Source organism: Gouania willdenowi, chromosome 14 (assembly GCF_900634775.1).
Source record: "Gouania willdenowi chromosome 14, fGouWil2.1, whole genome shotgun sequence".
Lineage (NCBI taxonomy): Eukaryota > Metazoa > Chordata > Actinopteri > Blenniiformes > Gobiesocidae > Gouania > Gouania willdenowi.
In genome coordinates this window covers 33,396,477-33,418,147 of record NC_041057.1, presented here as the reverse complement: position 1 = coordinate 33,418,147, position 21,671 = coordinate 33,396,477, and the positions used below count along the sequence as shown (strand labels likewise).

Below are 21,671 nucleotides of genomic sequence, written 5' to 3'. Positions count from 1 at the left end.
TAGTTACATTTGAAGCCACACAGATTCGTGCGTTGTGCAGAATTAATTAAAACTGTGACAAACACAGACTTCAGTCCACGTTGGTCACAGTGATTCAACTATTTTCATACTATGTCCAACGTAAAGTCACAGTTTGATCCACTACAGAGTGAAACAATCTGTCATATGCAGATGAGGATGGACCACAAACTGTTCCTACACATATTTTAATGAGGCTCAGCTCAGGCCACTTTAAAATATTTATATTTAAAACTGTGTATTATGGAAGTTAATAATTCTGTTTCACTGTAAACATCCCTCTGTATTAAAGCAGCTGCATTATTTCCTCATATCTACAGCATCTAACTCTGTCACGCTATACAGTGATGATGATGATGATGACGACGAAAGAGATTTTAACTGTGACTCGGACAGAAAGCGGCTGATCCTCAGTCACACTCCTATAATCTGATCAATGATCTGATCAAATCAACCTGTTACATTGTTTATCAATGAAGGCGTTTCAAATGAAAAGTGAACTTTATCATTTTCACGGATTTCAATGATATTTACAAGAATTGGGAAAACTCCAACTTCCGTGATTTCTGGACAACCCAAAAAAACGCGCGGTGGGCGTGTCAGCAGTCTGGACCGGAAAATATGCATAGGAGAGAAGTGCGTAAATGCAGGCGTGCAAAAAAATGCTTCAGTCTAGACGGGAGATTAGAGCTCAAGGAAAATTACGTCCAACACATTTAAAATAATCCTGCTATCGACTAGGAGTTCATTTTGGAAAAGTCAACAGAGAGCACATGAACAACTTTCATGTTGTCCTTTCCACTCTGCTACCTTTTTCACAGTGACGGAGTGGAAAGGCCTTCATCATTCAACTCCATGTTAAACAAACCTGAGGAATAGTTTAGCACCGCTGCTATGTTAGCACAGCTAACATGGAACATTAAAGCTAATATCCAGAGTTTCTGAGAAATCTACGTTTATGTATGATTCTTTTGAAATGCAAAAACATACCCAACTAGTCTTTTACTATGGTCTACTGCCGGTGGTTATTCAGATACATTAATATATATACTGTAAGTCCCGCCTTCGTCCTATAGACCCCTATACAAATGAAAACAATGGTCGAGTGCGCCCAGCCAATAGGCTTCCACTTCCTGTTTTTGAGACTGTTAATCAAAGTGAATGTGGAACTGTGCACGGAAACAAGGCCGCGCGTCACAACAGCAAACATGTAAATATGATTTTGGCTCTAATCTGACCCATAAACCTATATCAGTGTGACCCGATGCGACCTTGTTATGTTCCGCGATGCGTGTGCAGAAAAGTAGAGGCGTGGCTTCTGGTAGAATGGGAGAGGCAGCGAGAGGAAGTGAAGCTGTTTAGGGCGGGACATCAAGACGTTTCTCAGAAACTCTGGATATCAGCTTTAAGTGAGCTAATGCTACCTTTAAATTCCATGATTTTGAACATCCCAAATGTGCAACTAATGAAAATAAGGTGCGTCACATGTTAAAAGCAGATGTTAAATTAATTCCCACCTAGAATCCATTAATACAATACAAAATAAGTATGTAGTGCATTGTGTGCTCAATGTAAAAAAGTCAGGCAGTAAGCTGAAGAGCTGACCCACTGTGACAAAGTGAGTTAATTTAACCTCAAGCCTGAGAGAAGCGCAATGACCTACAACTAAAGGACAGCATCACTGGAGGAAGTCAACCATTGGCTCACACATCTGATATAGTGACTTCAGCACCACAGGAGGATTATTATTACATCATTGGTCACATAAAAACATCTTCATCTAGGAAAGGAAACAGTGTCAAACTGAAACGTATCAGAATGAATGCAAAATATAAATGTTTTTATCTCCATAACAAACCATATCTGCGTGACTGTATGAACTAGATCAGGGGAATATTAGAGTGGGCAAAAACGGACAGACAAAGTGGTAAAAAGGGTTGAAAGTGTCAATAATGGCCTAAAAAAGGCAGAGAAAAGTTATTAATTAGCTTGAACTGGCAAATAATGGCCATGACAAATTGTGAATGTAGTTAAATTGGCCAAAATAAGCATGAAATGACAATAATGGGTCAACATATGTGACATTAAGTGGAAAAGTGGTAAAAAGGGTTTATAAGTGCTGAAAATGTATTGAAAGGGCATTGAAATGTGATGGAGAAGTGTAAGAAATGCGAGTAATGTAGCAATATGGCAAGAAAAAGTGATGAAAAATAGGTTCAAATATGAAAAGTTTGGTGCAATTGCAGAAAAAGGGTAAAGTAAGCAAAAAGGGATTCAAAAAAATATTCTGTTTCTTGAAGGCATCTGGCGACCCGCCTCCAAGTACTTGGGGACCCCACATGGGGTCTCGAGCCCAAGGATGAGAAACCCTGCCCTAGTTTAAACCTCTACGTACATTTTCATAAAATACTAAATATGTAAGAAACCGACAATATCCAAGCAATAAGTGACAGATATCAGTCCCAACAGGATCTTCACTTTACATTTTCTAGATTTTGTGATGAATTGTGACGAGTTTAACATTAAAAATGACTGCAATCATGTGATATAAGCACCGGGAAAACAGTGAGCACCTGCACATATTGTTATAGTTTCATTTACACAATGATTCATGTTTTCTGTCTTCTTTTACTTTCTCCTGTGGGCCGAATTTGATGCTCCAAAGGGCCAGATTTGGCCCCTGGGCCATGGATTTGACACGTGTGAACTAGATCTTAGTATTTAGTTTATGAGCAAACATCGCATGACATTAAAGTCCCCCACACGCTGACTCAGCAGTTTACACCAGCAGAACTAAGTCGAGCCAATGAGGAATGATGAATCCAATGATGAATCCAATGTAAAAGTGCTGCAGCCTCGGCTTAATAAACCGATGTAAACTTTAATAAGGAGTGACTACTGCGTCAGAGTAAGCAGTGACTTCCACATTAGTATTCACATCAATGTTAAACCCTGTTTGGGCTCCGACAGGCCACGCCCACATGTAAATGCCTAAATATTCCGTACAATGTATTTCTTTGAGTTAAAAAAGGTTTGAATGCATAGAAAGTTACCAAATATGTAGTAACTAACACAATTTAAGTATTACTAACTAAATTACTTCTGTAATTTATTCTGTAATTATTAAAAGTGTCCAAATATCATGTGGTGCGAATGACACCACATGATATGGCATATTTTAGTTCTAGTGTAGTCCTGTATAAGATTTCAAAGTATTTCTGTTTTTATTTCCATTATAATATTCATACTAACCTTACCCAATGATGAACATTTTATGAAATATCATACTGTGAAATCCTTTTACGTCATTGACCCATTTCCTGTTTTCCTTCTATTTTTAAAAGTAATCTAATTATTGTCAAAAAAAAAATGTGTTTTCATTACAGTGTTTCGGGAAAAAAAGCGAAATTTCTAAAGTTCCGACAAAGTATAATTGCCTTTGAACGCGTTTCCATGAGGGGTGTGCATTACAATAAATACGACACACGATCTGCATGTCACAATAAAATATATCCAGATACTAAACAATATGATATATATTTCAATATCAATAAATACAAATTTCACCTTTACAAGTACAAAATGGTATGAATTTATGAAATACAATGCATTTCTTTTTTTTAAACTTGTGAGAACAAGTAAATAGTATCTAACTGTAATTCGAGCAACAAAATAAAAAACAAATGGAATGTTTATCAAACTGTCAAATTACGATTTTCAAAAAGGTTTAACTTTTTAACATATTCTGTTAAGTTCTTAAAGCCTTTAAAAAAATGAACCACATCCAGGACCAGGAGTTTATATGCTATGCATATGTTAGCAACATTAAAAAAATCGATTTGGACATTTTCTGGATCAATACGATAATCACGCAATTAGGGGTTCGGCATCGTTTAGATTTTAACGATTCTGATTCCGATTCTCAATTTCGATTCCTGTTCTAAACAATTCTCGATTCTGATTCTTTGAGTTGTGCAGGTCAACAGGTCACAGATTTCACAAGATAATTTTTTAATTTGAAAAAGCCTTTAAACAGGCCATTTTTATTAATTTACTTAGTTGATATAGTTTAATTTGGTTGCTGTAATTTAATTAGGGCATTCAATTACAAAGGTCCCCAACTGTAACTGTAAAAGTGAAATAAAACTACAAACAAGTTGTCATCAGTCAAAAAAACATAGAGCTACAGGTAGATGTGAAACTAAATAAAACAAACCCTGGAACAGTCATGTGACAAATCAATCAATAGTTCTTGTTGAGAATTTTTATTATTATTCTGGATACAGTGGAAACAGAAACTATAAAAAATAGTTATATTGTGAACCTGTTTATATTGTAGGGAACATATTATATACTGTATATAAATGTAATTGGAGTCTAAAGCCACAAAAACACCACTTTAAAAAGAAAATAGACTAATATAAGACCTCTTTACAGTTATTTGGGTCATTCTGCGCTTGCGCGATTTGCAGCGATGACCCACTGGTGACGACACAATCCAAGATGGCGGCGGCCCGGACTACAGCCGACATTATTTAATAAAAGTCCTAAAAGATATGGATATAATGAAAAGAGTGGATGGACAGAGGCATAAACATGCAGACTTTCACACGGACCTCGGTAAACAGAACAGGCTTCACCGGACGGCTGGCACTAGGACCCAGAGGAGGAGTAAATGTGTCCCCGTACTGCATGTACAGGCTGTAATATCACCAGTTTATCATTTTACCAGTTGTTAGAGCTCCTGTATTTACCAGGGAGATAATATTTATTCATGGTGATTGTTTCCCAGAGGTTTAGTGCGATTTTTACCGGTGATTAGTTTCTATCTCTCTTCCAAACTGAAACCGTAGCCGCCGCGCGCATGCACACGCGCACACACACACCTTATACAAACCCTGCTGAAACAAACTAGTGCAGGCATTTAGGAATCGAAAAAAGAATCGAAATGCAAACATCTTCGTAACGATTCTGGAACTGAATGTACGAAACCGATTCGTATTTGGAACCGGTTCTCGGTGCCCAACCCTACACGCAATGCTATATCGCAATATATTGCAAAATGTATTTATTTTTTTCTACCGTTGAAGGTTGTTTTTGAGCCTGGTAACTCTGATGAAATCTCATCCCATGAGACTTTTCTGCAGAAAGACGGACGCTCCGTATTCATTTGTTGTTTGACGTCTAACGAGGCACTAATCATTTTTAAGTCTAACGCTAAGAAATGTCTGAGTCTCCTCTTCTGTCCACATGTACCACGCCACGTTTTCTCAGAGAGAAGTGGTCATGTGACCAGGTACATCATGTCCTGTGACGTGTATTTGCGGAAAAAGTATTTCATGTTTCTAGTGAAAAGCTAACAAACAATAAATGAGAAGACAGAGTCAACTAGTGAAGCTACAATGGCTTCATGTAAAGGATTTTCAATATTCACGAGTGGTGAAATAACCCAAAGTTGGGTTCCAAAAAAATATAATAATAATAATAATATAAAAAGTAACAGTAACCTTTATATACTAGAAAATAAAACAAAGATCAGATGTTTCCTTACATTCCCACATGCAGTTATAGGTTGATGGAAATAGTAAAAAATTAGGTATTTTTTGGATTTCCAGAGCGTGTCACCCAAGAACTAATGATTAGTCACTAGTGACTAATCATTAGTGATGTGAACAGTCTATGTTCATAGCTCTAAGCTGATCAAATTACAGGGAGCTGAGACATTTGCCAAAGGCTGAAACATACTCGGGCAGACACCCACAAAACCCCAAGGAGTCCACCAGGCCAATTAACTGCAAAGCTCAGATTCTACAACCGCGAAGACTTCTCCGACCAGTGTCACACTAAACACTGGTCGCCATGTATCGACCCCCATTAAATGTAACACCTCCCTGTATTTCACCGCCTGGTGAAATAGAGCAGGAGACATGAACACCAGCTGAGAGGAGAGAATGGCAGACAAGGTACGAAAGCACGACACCTTTAAAACACGTCCCAGGAGTACAAGGACTACAGAGAAGCGCTAAGGATTGTGGGAAATGTAGGATTTTAATGGAAAGTCCTCTCTCTGAGGAGAGCCGACAGTCCGTGTTTAGTCCGTTGTGTGCGAGGTGTTTACTGAAGGCCCAAACATGTTCCAGACCCAAACATACACTCACTTTTTTACTATTTAGAGGAGCTGACATGTCCACCGGGTAGGATGTATGGCAGATCTTTTTGTATATTCTGATAGAGTAGGTGGAGCTGTATTAATATACCATATGTAACTTTCCTATGTGCTGGAGTTCATGAGATATTGGAAGATGAAAATGGAAGAAAAATAAAGACACTCAAAAATCGACACATATTCCCTCACTAAACACATCTCAAAAAATATTAATCCGATCAAACTAACAATTATGCAGTGTGTCTATCGAATAATCACGGAACAATTGGTAAAAAATTCTAAATGTTTTGAGAGCAAAGTACGTGGGCCAATGAGCTTTAACAATACATTTCAACATAGAATTGTCTAAAAAACGTCTTCACGAAAGCATAAAAACCTTTTAGTGGTATTTAAGTGTTTTCATTACTAGTTTGTATTGAACTATTTATATTTTGTTCATTTCCAGGGGTAATAGAATAATATTATTATTATTATTATATTAAAAGCCAGCGTCCACAGCTGATGCTTCACCCACAGAGTCTTTATTTCCACTCAGCTGATCCAACAGGACTGTACGTGTACGTAGCTGCTTCCTCCATCTTTTTTGGTGACAGTGTCGACGTCAGCGAACACTTGAGCAGTGCTACGGCTCACAGCATGTGGGTCAGTCTTACTCTGAAGCCTCAGGGTTTATTAAGTGAGCTGCATGAAGAGATTACTGTTGCTATGCTATAATGTAGCGCACATTCCTCTTCTTTATTTCATCTACAGCCTCCGCCAGCAGCTGAATGTTGCTATAGGTTGTTATTGATGAGTCACTTAGCTTTTTACCATTTAAGAACACTGACCACTTTTATATGTAAAATTAATACATTTATGCGTCATTGCTACAGTTTATCATTTATGTTACCATTCTTATCAAAGACAAGTAGGGATGCACCAATTGCTATTTTCTGTCCAATCCCGATTTTTTTTTTTGCTGACATTAAACACCTATAATGTTCCAAAGTTATTTTATTGTAAAACACTGAACAATACCTGTGAATCAATACAATCATGTTGTTTTAAATGCAGTTATCTCAAATATTAATTAAAAGTTGAGTACATTGCTGTCCAAAATACTAAATTATATCACGTCTTTCATTTTTCACATTTTAAAAATGAAGTAATTGTGTCCATCATGTTACATTACAGACCTGTTTGGAGCTCTTTGGCTAAAATAAAGTGCACAGCAGTATTTTGGTTATACAAATACAGAAAATTCCAGGGTTTGGGGTAGATGATAAAATAATAAACTACAGGACAAACCAACAAAACATCTTAAATGACTAATAAAGTTTTAGGTTTCCTTGTAGAGCAAAAATAATAATAAAAAAAAAATGTCCAAATGCAGCAGCTTTGTAGATATTTAAATGTAAAAATATTATTCTAAAAATAACTCAACAGCTGACAAGACAAAAGCTAAATAAAAATAATAATAATTAAGGGTAATAACAGAAGGAACAGTTGTTCTCATTCACTTATACATTAGTGGAAGGTTTTTATTCATGTCCAAAGCCATGAACGCCATTTTCTCATCTGATAAGCGCTCTCAGCGGACCCTTGGCTCTGTTTACCGCTAGCATTAGCATTAGCATGGTTACTATTGCTTCAAATGCTGCACACAGCCGTGTGGTGGTTTCTTAAATGGTGTAGCTCCACCAAGGCTTATTTCCGCGTTACAGTTTTTAAATTTTATATTTGTGATCCTAAAATCATTACAATAAAAACATACGTAAAAACAGGAAGAGAAGGATTTCTATATTATTAATTCAGCTTTATTCTCACCTTAGTTCTCTTCTAACACTGTAAATGTTGGCGTTGGAATGAACGTTAAACAGTGTTGGTTTCTCCCTCCTAGATCTTATTGTATGAGGTTACATTTTTAGCTTTTCTGTGTTTAATTATGAAAAAGAACAAATGCCATGCAGAAGGATACTGAGAATGTTGATATGATGTTAGGCCTGGGCAATATATCAAGATTCAAGATAAATCGAGTTTTCTATTTTGGCAAGATATGGAAATTACAATATCGCCTATATGGAGATATTCTTATTTTGTATTACAATACTTGTTTTAGGAGTCGCTGTTTTCACTACTTCTCAGAACAGTATAGAAAGCTTAGATGATCACTGACTGTGTTCTAACTCAGACCTTTCCCTAAACAAGCCACACTACAGAACTTACTCACACGAAGCACTGGGAGGGGGGTCATCAGATGCCTTCAAGAAACAAGAAATATTTTTTGATCAATTCAAGCCCTATTTTTGATTATTTTTACCCTTTTTCTGCGACTACACCAAACTTGCCATATTTTTTACCAATTTTATTAACTTTTTCTTACTTATTTTTGCCAATTTAAACACATTCAACATTTGTCATGCCCATTATTGGCCAGTTTAAACTATTTGTTCCAATATTGAATCAAAGAGTAACTAAAACTAAACCCCTGCTTTCTAGTGACTAGTGACTAGTGACAGGTCAGGAGACTGTTACTGCTGTAGCACTAAGACACACCCACTCAGGCTGCTGGTCAGCGCTGTGCGCAGAGACAGATGGTAATGCACACAATGATACACACTAGGGATGTAACGATTAATCGTAAGGCAGTTAAAAATCGATTCATAGGTATCACGGTTGAAATCGATTTTCTGAAAATTGAATCGCAGTACTTTTTTAACCAGCAGAGGGCGCTATCCACAAGCGTAGGTGGCGGGCGGAGTCTGCTAATACTTTCTTTCTGGCTGCCTTCTACTCTTAAATATGTTAATAAATGATTCATTACCCCTTTAACACCAAAAGAATATCTGTAATATTACTTGAATATCTGTAAAAGTCACGTTTTTCTATTAGCTCTGTCTGCTAGCATAGCTTCTCTTCTTCACTGCAAGATATCTGCATGCCAACCGACCACTGTGTTACCAGCGCCCTCTGCTGGTCCAAACAAATATGACGTAAATCAGTGCAATCACGTTTTTTTTTTGTTTTTTTTAAAGTACAATTGTTAAGGCACAAAATACATTTTCAGTTGCACTTTTAAAAGAAAAATAACTATTATGCAGTTTTGCATTGTTTATTATAGAACCAGAATTTAAATTAATAGGCCTCATTTTCATTTGTATTATTCCTTTATTTATTTCATTCAAGATTTATTTTTTAGTTAAATTGCATTGTTTTGAATAGTTTATCAAGGAATTCTTTTGACAATGAAAAATAAAAATAAAATAGTACAGTATTTTCTAGTTTTTTTCCCCAAAAAAAATTTGTCTACAGTCCCATTTTGTAAAATAAATCGTGAGAGAATCGTATCGTGAACCCAGTATTGTGAATCGAATCGTATCGGGAGTTGAGTGAATCGTTACATCCCTAATACACACACGCACGCACACGCGCGATGGGTCTATAAATACACACAGATTGATGAACCCTCTGATTAGTGCAGAATCTGCTCTTTATAGAAGCACAGAGTCAAAAACATCACACCGTCTGGTGAAACAGAGCAGGAGACATGAACACCAGCTTAGAGGACAGACTGGCAGACAAGCTACAAAAGTACGACATCTTTAAAACACGTCCCAGAGTACAAGGACTACAGAGAAGTGCTAAGGATTATGGGAAATGTAGGAGTTTAATGGAAACTACTACACAGTCTGTTCGCTTGAGTATGTCACTCTGAGGAGCGATGTTTAAGCCTTAAAGGCAGGGTAGGTAATTTTCGAACACTAACATTTTGAAACTAGCATCCTCTGAGCGCTCCGCTTTTACCCGCCCCCTCCCCTCTGTGCTCCCTCTAAAGCCACGCCCCTCAATCACATGCGCAAGCACCGGTGCTCTAAAAGCAGCTCAGCTCATTACTTGTATTGTGGAGAAACTACATTGTCTCATTCAGCAGTAAGCAAACACTAAACTTTATCATTATAAATGTTAAAAAACGTGACTAAAAACTCCATTTTAACTGTCACTGGTGACGCGCTGAGTGTAGGCTCGTACACGCATGGGGTCAAGAACAAACAGGGAGACGTGATTGGTTAAAAAAAAAAAAAAAAAAAAAAAACTGTCTTTTTCATTGGTCAAAGTTTTTACAGGTTTACAGCTGCTACAGATGATGATTTCCTTTGTTCCTTTTACAGAGCACATCAAATCTTCATTTCTGTCACAACATAAAGACAATTTCAACCAAAAACTTAAAAAGTGTATCTGGAGAAAATCACCTATACCCTACCTTTAAGCCAGAGCCCTCCAGTAACTTAATAATAGTGGCATTTTCCCTCTATTTACAGTGAAACAATGCAGAAAATACAGATTTGATGAGATTTAGTAGAAGCTCCATCCCCAATCGTACTCTAGCCCAAACTTTGAGAAACGTGGCTAGAAAAGCCACTGGATGCTGACTTTCATGACATTATCAAACCTCACAGCAGGAGGACATCATGGATAATCTAGACTGACAACAGAAGATGTGCTGACGTTGGAACAGTTAATCCTTTCTCTGCAGCTTATCAGACTCAATGATCATATTCTCTTCCAGCCAACATACTACTGTACATACTACAGCACACACACTCACTATATATGTGAGGAATCACTAACCGTAAACAGAGAAAATACAACATCTTACCTTACATCCAAACATCAACGACATGGTGTTGGTAGAACAAGCCACTTTGCAATGACACACCACTGGGGTGCACTCTGGGTTTTTGACAATAGGACACATCCTGTCTGTATCACCCAGATATATATGTCTATATATATATATATATCAGTGTTCTCCTATGCAAACACTAGAGTTAGAAAACACCAAGTGTAGCAGGACACGGTGAGGAGTCCATGAGAGAAAGGTCACGCCTCGTGAAAGCACGGCTTCACTTATGAGTGAGTAATGCTTTCATACATGCTGATATGAATTCATCCAACACTCGCTCTCTTTTTCTCTTTCTCTCCAGAGAACCTGAACCCTCCTCCAACTCTAGTCTGTGTCAGTGCACAGACACGATCCTACAAACACAGAGCAATGTTACAACCGTCACTGCTTTTTAAAACATCCCACAGACAAATGCTGGACAGTAGTTTAGTTCATGTTTTAGGGCACCCCACACTGACAATTGTCTTTTCATTTTTTAAGAAAAACACATTTTCAATCAAAGAACGTGTTAATATTATAATATAATATTTGACACCCAAAGCAATTACATTTGAGCCCTTTTTTCTTTGGTTGAACAGGGTTTTTCTGATTGAAGTGATTTCTAATTTTATTACAAAAAATGTGATCAAAGTCATCCTTTTTTAATTTATTATTTATTTGGTATGTATTATGATACAATATTTGTGTCTATCAATTCAATCAAAATAAAAGGGGTGTCCAGGGAGTACCCCACGTTTAGTTCCCTGAAGATATTAGCTCCCAGCAGAGTCCCACGACCATAAACAGGAACAAGAACATCAGACAATGACCAAATGAAAAAGTGACTGGCAACCTTTCAGGGGTGTTGCTACTCTGTGGAATGTGTAAAAAAAAAAAAAAGAAGTATATCAATATCAATTAGAGCTGTCCGATAGGGATGAAAAGCACAGCCTGAGTTGCTGAGTGTAGTTTTAAGGGAACTACGATCCAGTACATCAGTGGTTCTCAACCCTTACAGCCCACAACCCCCAAAATAAAGGTTCAAGAGAGTGGGGACCCCCACCACTGTCATGTGGAGAGAGGGCCATCTACAGTATAAGGGGGAATTTTTGGGGTCCATCCATAAAGTCAGTAAAATGATGGTCTATTGTTCTATGAATCTGTGATAACCACATTTATTTATTTATCTGAATAATATCCACTGTTATCCAGGAACATTTACTATTCTTTGGGCCATTGTAAAGAGTCACATTAAAGGTCCATATGTTTATTTTCTCAAACTCTACACAAACAGGCTGATTTGCGTCCTACTTATGAATACTCATGAGTGGGCGTGTCTATAGATGGGACACTGACTTCCTCCTCCCCACATGGTGACGTAGGGCCAGAGGACGGCCCGCCCTCCTCCCACCCACTCCGTAGCTTCTGCTGCTTTATAAAGACGAGACAGAGCGTGTGGGCGGGGTGTTCACCAGTACATACATAGACTGTAGAAAATACATACATACTGTAGCACTGCGTGAAGGACGCTGAAATGCTCGCCTTCGTGGGTGTGTCTGTTTACATGTCAATCACGGCAGAGCGCTTCCTGGAGGCGTGGCTTCTCCATTTCAGTGCCGCATCAAATTAGTCATCAAAGTGGAAACGTGTCATCAAATTTGGTCATGTTTAAGCACAGAAAAGTTAATTTAGCGTAACATGGGCCCTTTAAAGATGTCAATCCTTGTTTTAATCAGAAATAAAATGGGTTAAAAGTGACCAACAATGGTGGAAAAGGTGGTGAAATGGGATTTTAAAAAACACAGAAATTGGTTAAAAGTTCCAGTTTAAACTGGCAAATAATGGGCATGACAAATTGCGAATGTGGTTAATTTGGCAAAAATCTGCATGAAATATGGTGAAAAGAGGTTAAAAGTGACAATAATGGGTCAACATATGTGACATAAGGTGGAGAAAAGGAGGACAGGGTTTAAAAGTGCTGGAAATGTCTTGAAAGTGGAAACTGATGAAGAAGTGGTAGAAAAGGGAGTAATAACTACGGCGCGGGCTAAAAGCTGCTGCAATGAGGCTCAAACTGTGAGTTTATGACGTCACATTAATAATGTCGATGCATTGTTTCCACCCACGGCTTCCAGTGCAACCTTATATACTGTAGTTATAAGACATCTGCACTGGGCCTCCAACAGACATCCAGTCACAAAGTGAAAGTCAGCACAGTTCATCGCTCTGTGCCGTCTGTGTTGGTCATGTTTCCTCTGCACTGGGAGGAAGGGGGGAGTGAGTGAGGGAGGGGGAGTTAGGGAGGGCGGGGCGTTGGTGCTCAGAAGCAGCAGCAGAGCAGAATTAATGAGACACAAGAAGGGGAGCACAGGCAACAGCAGGGGCTCCTAAAACTATGCTTTTAACGCAGAATACGCTTTGAAATCAAACTGTATCATCATTACAGAGTCATTTTCTACATTACAAAACTTGTTATATCACAAAACTCCATATACTGCCCAGGCCTAATATCAATAACACTGATAATACACATTTTGCAAACATACATTCAGAGTCCCATGTTTGTTACTGATGATGAAAACAACTGCATTAAACACTGGTTTCTGCAGATCATTGACAATAAAACGCCTGTCTACTGCTTCTGACTTCAGGAATGTTATGTTTCATGAAGAAGAAGAAGAAAAAAGATACAAATTGGATTTCTAAAGACAGCCAGATTGTCATTCTGCAGATGTAGACATGGTGAGAAAAAGCAAAGGCCAGCAGAGATAAAAGATGCTGCAGTGCAGAATCAGGATCATAAAAAAGACGTTTTTTTGCTCTCAGAGTTCAAGTTGCTTTCACTCTCCTGATTGGCAGCTCATGTCACACACACACACACACACACACACACACACACACACACGTCTTTCATTCACAACTTACCGAACAGTTAAAATCTCACCTTACCGCCATGTGCTGCTTTCCCGTCTCCTGCTGTACGCGATCATTAACGGAGGTGTGTGTGTGTGTTTCTCTGTGTGTGTATGTGTGTGTGTGTGTGTGTGTGTGTGTGTGTGTGTCTGCACTGGGAGCTGCGGCAAAATGTGCTGGCTTGCTCCCTCCATCCACCCACCTTTGTGTGGAGCACATTTAAAGGAACTAAAAGCTTAAGACCCCAGACACCCCACCCACTAACACTGGTGTTCAACCACTGTGCATGGTGCTGGTCATACAAATGCTAAAAAGCTCTAATTTCACCTCTTTTTTGGCCCAAAGTTATTAAACAGCAGGTGATTTACATTGTTGAGGCCTGTGCATGCAAAGTGGTGTCAGACTAACTTATTTAAGTCCCCATCCTGGCCACCTGAGGGCAGTAAGTAGCACAATACTATTGAGCAGATAATAAATATGTGCAGTATTACAAAAAAGCTACAGAAGACAAAGAAATATTCATCGAGGAAAAAGGATATATATATATATATATAAACAGTATACATATTAGTGCTGGGCGACATGGTGCAAAACTCATTCCTCAACATTTTTTCTCAAAAATGGTAATATAAAGAGGTGTACTAACCATCTAGCATACCGGTCATGGTCCCGGTGGGCTGTTGGTGTGTTTTTGTTTTCGTGAGTGGAAGCAGACATGGTAACAAGTGGCCAAAAATGGTCCAAAAGTGGCAAACAACATGGCAAGAAAAAAGTCTAAAACGACTAAAATGGGCCAAAAGCAGCCAAGAGTGGCCAAAAAATGTTAAAGGGAAGCTTAAATGGGAAAAATGTGGCAAACATTAGTGAAAAAGGACAAAAATCTGGAACAAAAAGAGGCAAAATGAAGGGAAAAAAGGAAACAAGTGATATTTATTGCTATTTCTAGCTTATTTGGATGAAAAGTGGACAAAAAAAATATTAAAGGACAATGTGACAAAGGATGTTGCAAAGTGGCCAAAGGAAATAGGTAAAAAGGGGTTAAAAAGTTTCCCCTTTTAAGGTTTTCTGGGGGAATAATTATTAAAACTAAGACAAAAAAAAAAAAACTACATGCTTTACATCACTGATTTAATAACAGCGTCTACATGGTGTCACTGATAATGTAGTGGACTAGTCTGGTCACATAATGGAAGGGCTGGGTTTTTTTTGTCCCAGTCCACCCCTGACGATTAAAATAGTCTGACCATAAAAACAATTCTGGCTTAAATTTGCTGATCCAAAATGTCATGTAAGCTCATTTATTGACAAACTGCTGCACAAAATGTGCCACCTCAGTCTTTTTCTCCTCTAAGGGACAGCACGTGTGAGTGAGTTCTGATGTTTAGTTGAAGGTCTGTGTTAGGATGCACTCAGTGATCATCTAACGGAGCTTTTAATGCTGTTCTGAGAAGTAACAAAATCAGCGACTCTTAAAACAGGTGTTTTGATACAAAATAAGATATTAAGAAAAACCTGATACGTCTTGAATACTTGTATTTAATCCTTATTTAATTGACACTCTTTTACCTAATAATGTACATTTTCTTTTCTTTGCTTAGTGTTTCTTTCTGTAATATTTCTGAGGCCTCTGTAAAAAAGTGATCTACGGTATAAATCAAGTATTTCTGATTCTGATGAAGAAATGGTGAAGGTGCATCTTAAGGTGAGTTCAATTTAAGACTTATGACTGCACGTGAAATAGATTTAAATTTACTAATTTAATCTACTAACTTCACAATACACACGATTGTGAAAAAATCACATGTACCCATTTTAACATGAACCCTGATTTTGTGTTTTTTGCACCACTGGCAGGTAACTATGAATTTGTCTCGATGAAGCAAAATGTGACTTATTTCACAGCTGTAATGTAGACCTGACTCACAGCAACACATAAAAGTTTAAAAACAGTCATAAAACATAAAAAATGGGCAGATGTGAAGCAACAACAAAGAGCAGATGTGTGTGAATGTTTGCACGTCTCTGCTAACTTTCAAAAGTCACTTGTTATGTATGTAAAATAAATAATTTACAGTATCTACTTGTTACAGGACAAGCTTTAGACAGATTTAGTTTGGAAAAATGAACAATACATACCTGTGAATACTAATTAAAAGGTGAATTATTCAGTTTTCACTAAGTGCATAAAGTGTACCTGTGTACAGCGCCACCATCTGGTTAGCACATCAAAATGTAACATATACTGTATTAAATATGTAAATGAAGTCAAACTTAAAGGCTGAGATCATTTATTTAAGAGGCTGTATGTGGCAAATTAAAAGGTCAAATACCAGGACTTTTACTGATTTACTTAATGGTAAATGAATTAATAAAGTGAGTAAAGGTCAAGTTTAGTCTGATGCATTAAGGCGACATGTGTCAAACTCAAATCTGGCCCTTCTTTAGTGCATCAAAGAAGACAGAAAAAACATGAATTATTGTGTCAAGAAAACTCCACAATATTTGGAAGATAAAAATCAATCTGCGGTCATTTTAAATCTCAAATTGTTCAAAGAACTAAAATTTCCTGAAATTAATTCGCACAGTCACCCCTAAATGAAATAAAAATTGCCATCGTACTGAGATTGTATATGCGCATGCGAACTATCGAAAAAGGAATTTTTGCTAAAAAAAAAAAAAAATAATTCGTTTTTGTTTATCTGTGTTTTCAAAGTGAGCAGACACATGTTTTATTTGTTTATTGGATTATGTTAGGGTTAGAATCTCAGTACGGAGGTAAACGTGAAACCGGTGTAACCCACGTTGAAAAATTAAAATCAACGTTTTGAAACGTAATCACCAAATAACTTTAAAATAATAGATGCACACCATGGGGCCATGTACAAGCTGTTCAAAAAGTTCTGGTCGAACAGGGAGATACACGCCACACACACGCACACGCACACAGACAGACACAGACAGACACAGACAGACATAGAGAGATGTTGCACACGTTTCAGCCTATATTGATGTTTTTAGTTGCTTCCTGATTGGCTGTCAGCTTGTTTAAAGGTTGACATGTCAATTTCATTTTATAAAATATTTTGTCATTAAAGGGTAGGAAGTAAAGTGTTCAATCCTGAGTGAAAAAGCACAAGTCCGAGTTAAAGCTGCAGTTTGTAGAATCCTCTCTCCGCTCCGGTTCAAAACCAAAACTTACCGGTATCTTTAGTGAACGCTCTTAGCAACTTTTTCTCAATAGAGACAAGTGACAAATGTATGAACTCTTGTATTATTTAAGAGTTTTCTTATGTTTTAGAGACTTTAACATGAATGCACGTATCATCCCGAGTATGTTTGTGACTTGGTCTGCCTTTTTTTGCTTGATTTACCATGTAACTGTTGTGTCTAACGCCGCGATGGAGACTTCTGCTGAAACATCCGTCTTTGCATTTGGTTTGTGAACGTGTCACAGCCCATGGAGCACGCGTGTTTGTAGAACGATCTCTGATTGGCTGACATCCAGCGTCACGCTCCTGGATTTCTAAAGCTCTTTTACAGAGCCATGAGAAGGAGAATAGATTCACTGTCCACTCACAACACTTTGGATAACAATATGCTCAAAAATAATTATGGACTTTTGAGCAAATGAAGCCAAAAAAAAAATTACTTACATACTGCAGCTTTAAGTCATGAATCATTTGCTTTCAAGTCTAAGTTGGGCACTTTTTGGAAAGTCCAATCTGAAGTCATCAAATTTGTGACTTGAGTCCAAGTCATGTGACTGGAGTCCACACCTCTGGTTCAAAGCAACAATGGCCAAAATAAAAAGAATCACAGGAACAATATCACTACAGGAGAATGAAGAAAACTACTTTTCAGCTGCATTCATCACTTCGTGCACACGTTTGCTCTTTTAATGTGTAGGAGGTGAAAGTGTGTGTGTCGTCCTACACAAACACAATTTAAAGACATTTCACTGTTTCCAAACAGAAGAGGAAACTCAAATAATGTTTAGGCCACGACCAACAGCTGATCACATCAGAAGCTTTGACCTCATCAGAGACTGATCAGCTCAATTATTGGTAGGTTAATTTACAATCACTACCTGCTCCTATTATTATTATTATTATTATTATTATTATTATTATTATTATTATACAATTTGCTCCCAAACCATTGCACTCAGAGGGTATTTAAAATCAGAGGAGCAGTTATCTTCAACAAAAGCAAGACTTTGAACACAGATGTTTGTCAGTCAAAGGGCAACATTGGTGAAATAATTACACAAATAAACAAAAACTTTAGCAATACGCTCTTTTGGATTTTAAGAAGTGCTGATAAACATGTTGCTTTCAAAATATTATTATTAAATATGCAGTTGTTTTAAAGCTTGTTTCATCTATTGGGTCTTTATTTTGTCTTTTGTTTTTTTTAGTTTAGTTTCCAATTTGCACAGATTTAAAGTAAATTTAAAAGTGCAAAATGTTCTTAAGCAAAACTTGTGTAATGTGTTTGTAATAAAAGCAAAGCCCACGGTTGGTGGACAGTTAATGTTAATAGCTTTGGATTTAATCCCTTTATACGACGAACTGAAACTAAATCAACTAGAGCTTGCAGGTGTCACGCCCTCCGTTAGGAGGTCTTTATGGTTACACTAGTATTGTTGAAGAACATTTAGTGTCTGACAAAAGGAGACTGTGAAACCACAAACCTCGTCGACAAAAGACATTTCATAGCCTCTAATTAACGTGAAACCGTGAACATGTAGTATTTAAGAAGTGCTTTTCTAGCTCGTAGCCCTTCAGACTATACAGTACCTATGAGGTAGCTACAGTTTCAGAAAGGTTGGTGACCCCTGCTTTATACTTTCACTTTGTGAAACTAAAATGCACCAAAAAAAAAAAAAAATCTGAGCTCAAACATGATCAAAAACTAATTCTAGAAAAAAATGTCAGCAGAAATTCTTGATATTAAATGCAGTCATGATCCAGGTTGGGAACCACTGCACTAAATACTGTAAATCATTAGAAAGAAATAATAGATGTTGGAGTTTAGTGGAATGTGCAGTAAATAAGTTTAAATGTTCAATAATTTTCTTCAAGTCAGAAACTGTTGCATTTAATATAATATTTGCTTGATACAATGTGCATTGGGTTAAAAAATGTAATAAAACAAGATTTAAAATCATTTGATTACATTTTTAATGTGGAACATGCCAAAATAATAGAATTAGGCTGAAAGGTTTACTGTTTAAAATTCTATGCATCCCATTTTTGAAAAGTAACTTAATTATATTAAGTAAAGTAATTAAAGTACTTGTAAAGTATTTGAATGCCAAGGTCAGTTTCTTTGTTTTTGTTGATTACTGATGACATTTGGGTTTCAGATCAAAACATGAATATGAGACGAAAGTTCATAATTCCAGCTTTTATTTCATGATATTTATTTACATCTAGATGTGTTAAACAACTCAGGACAGAGCATCTTTTGTTGGAACCCGCCCACTTTTCAAGTGAGCAAAAGTATTAGATCATGTGACTGATGGTGTTTCTAGTTGCTCAGGTGTTGCCTTTTACATTGATTGCTTAAACATTAAATCATTATTGTTTTTGGCTTTGGGTTTCACCTGTGAAAAACTGCATTTGCTGTTAACCAAATATGAAGACCAGAGAGCTGTCTATGGGAGAAAAGTAAACCAGCTACTGCACAAACATTGGTCGTAGCCAATACAACAATTTGGAATGTCCTGAAAAAGAAAGAAACTACTGGTTTACTGAGCAACAGACATCAAACAGGTCGACCAAGGGTATCAACAGCAGTTGATGACAGAAACATTGAGAGCGCTGTGAAGAAACACCCAAAGACAACAGTCAGTGACATCACTGTCAACCTCCACAGGGCAGCGGTGAAGGTATCATAATCCACTGTTCAAAGAAAACTTTGAGAGAAGAAATATAGAGGCCATACCATAAGATGCAAACCACTCATCAGCAAAAAGAATCAGAAGGCCAGATTTAATTTTGCAAAGTACAGAGATGATCCACAAAAGTTTTGGAACAAAGTTTAATGGACTGATGAGACCAAGATGAAGCTCTACCAAAGTGATGGAAAGACCAAAGAATGGAGAGAGAAAGGATCTGTTTATGATCCAAAACACACAAGCTCATCTGTGAAGCATGGTGGAGGTAATATCATGGTTTGGGCTTACATGGCTGCTTCTGAAACAGGCTGACTAGTCTTTATTGATGATGTAACTCATGATGGTAGCAGCAGAATGAATTCTGAAGTCTACTAAACTATTTTGTCTCGTAATTTACAGAAAAATACATCCAAACTAATCGAGATAAGCTTCATCGTGCAACAAGACAATGAGCCAAAACACACACTGCCAACACAACAAAGGACTTCATCAGGGGAAAAAGTGGAAGGTCTTAGACTGACCAAGTCAATCACTGGACCTTAACCCAATAGAGCATTTTAGCTCCTGTTGACGAGACTGAAGGGAGAAACCCCCAGAAACAAACAAGAACTAAAAGAGGCTGTAGTAAAGGTCTGGAAAAGCATTTCACATGAAGAACACATGAAGGCTTGATGCAAGTTAATTTAATAATGTCTGTTCCAATACCTTTGCTCACTTGAAAAGTGGGTGGATTGAAATCAGTAATAATCAGTAAAGTAACTGGATTGTTTTCTTGGAATCACTAATAATAATAATAATAATAATAATAATAATAATGCATCAATTTTATATAGCGCTTTATCATAGACACTCAAAGACACTTTACAGAATTAAGGCATTATTCTTTCACTTTCATTCTTTTACTAATCACTAATTAATTACTATTTCCAAGTAACTTGACCAACACTGTTTGTCAATAGCCATTATCCATTAAAACTGCAAACTCACTCACACACACACGCACGCACGCACACGCTCCTTACCTGCACATTGGATCTTAGACCACAATAACACAAAAACATTGTCGTTTTGCACAAGCATCGAGGAAATCTTCTTCAAAGTCTAGAATAAAGCAAGAACTAAAGATGCTGAGGTAGTAGAAGAAAGCTCCAGCATGAAAGGAAACATCAATCCAACCCACGTTTACGCAACTATGGCATTTGGTTTGTGTTTTTTCGGTTAGGGGATAATTCAAAATGGCAAAAACCAGCTTCTACTGAATGAAAAGCTTTGTAGTTATTCACAGATTCACAAATAAACCAAGGACTGCCAAAAGAAGCAGGTCTTACACAGGTATTGATGGTAAAAACAGGTCAAATAGTACCAACTATGGACTGATGAGATGTTTAAATATAAGTGAGAATCAGAATACTAACAGGGTGAATCCCTGAGAAATGGATGCCGCATGTTGCTCATCATCTTATAGGATTTTCTCCTGCATCGCCCTCCTTTTCTCACACACATGCACAACATTACATAACAAGCCTCTATACACTGTCAACGCGCTGGGGAGGGAAAAAATATACAGTACAAGCAAATGCTTCTGATTCACAACAAATGAAACCAGCCGTAGTATCAAAACCAAACACATTATTAGCACAAATGTACATTAGCTTTGCCTTAATGTGTAACAGCACATTCTAGACACAAGGTTATTTTTACTAAGATAGATTATTCATTTTAATCAAATATGAATGATGTAGACATACATTTTTAATACAAATAGAAAAAAATGCATTATCCATTCAATGTAAAATATCATACTGCCACCAACTAAAGATGCCCCATTTCCGGCTAATTAATACGTTACATAACATGACGCAGCTCTTAGGTTATCAGTTTAATTTTCCTAAAAACCTGCATTTACCAATTAAAACATCATGCTTTTAAATCGCAACAAATCTCCATTAAAAATGAAAAACCCTTTAAATTTAATTAAGCAATGTCACATGAGAGGAAGTTTTCATAAGTCAACAGTATTAAAGCTGCAG

General features: G+C 37.2%; 1 protein-coding gene across 7 annotated transcripts in view; it reads right to left on the bottom strand.

Moving 5' to 3' along the window:
- The window catches only part of dlg2 (discs, large homolog 2 (Drosophila)), a 119,037-nt gene that overhangs the window by 62,976 nt on the left and 34,390 nt on the right, over positions 1–21,671 (bottom strand). The window contains exon 1 of one of the 7 annotated variants that reach the window (XM_028466282.1): positions 13,776–13,895. The exons of the other annotated variants lie outside the window; for them this stretch is intronic. Coding sequence (XP_028322083.1) covers positions 13,776–13,781 — 6 coding nt within the window. The 5' untranslated portion in view covers positions 13,782–13,895. Of the gene's footprint in view, positions 1–13,775; positions 13,896–21,671 lie in introns of those variants that run through there. 7 annotated transcript variants of the gene reach the window in all.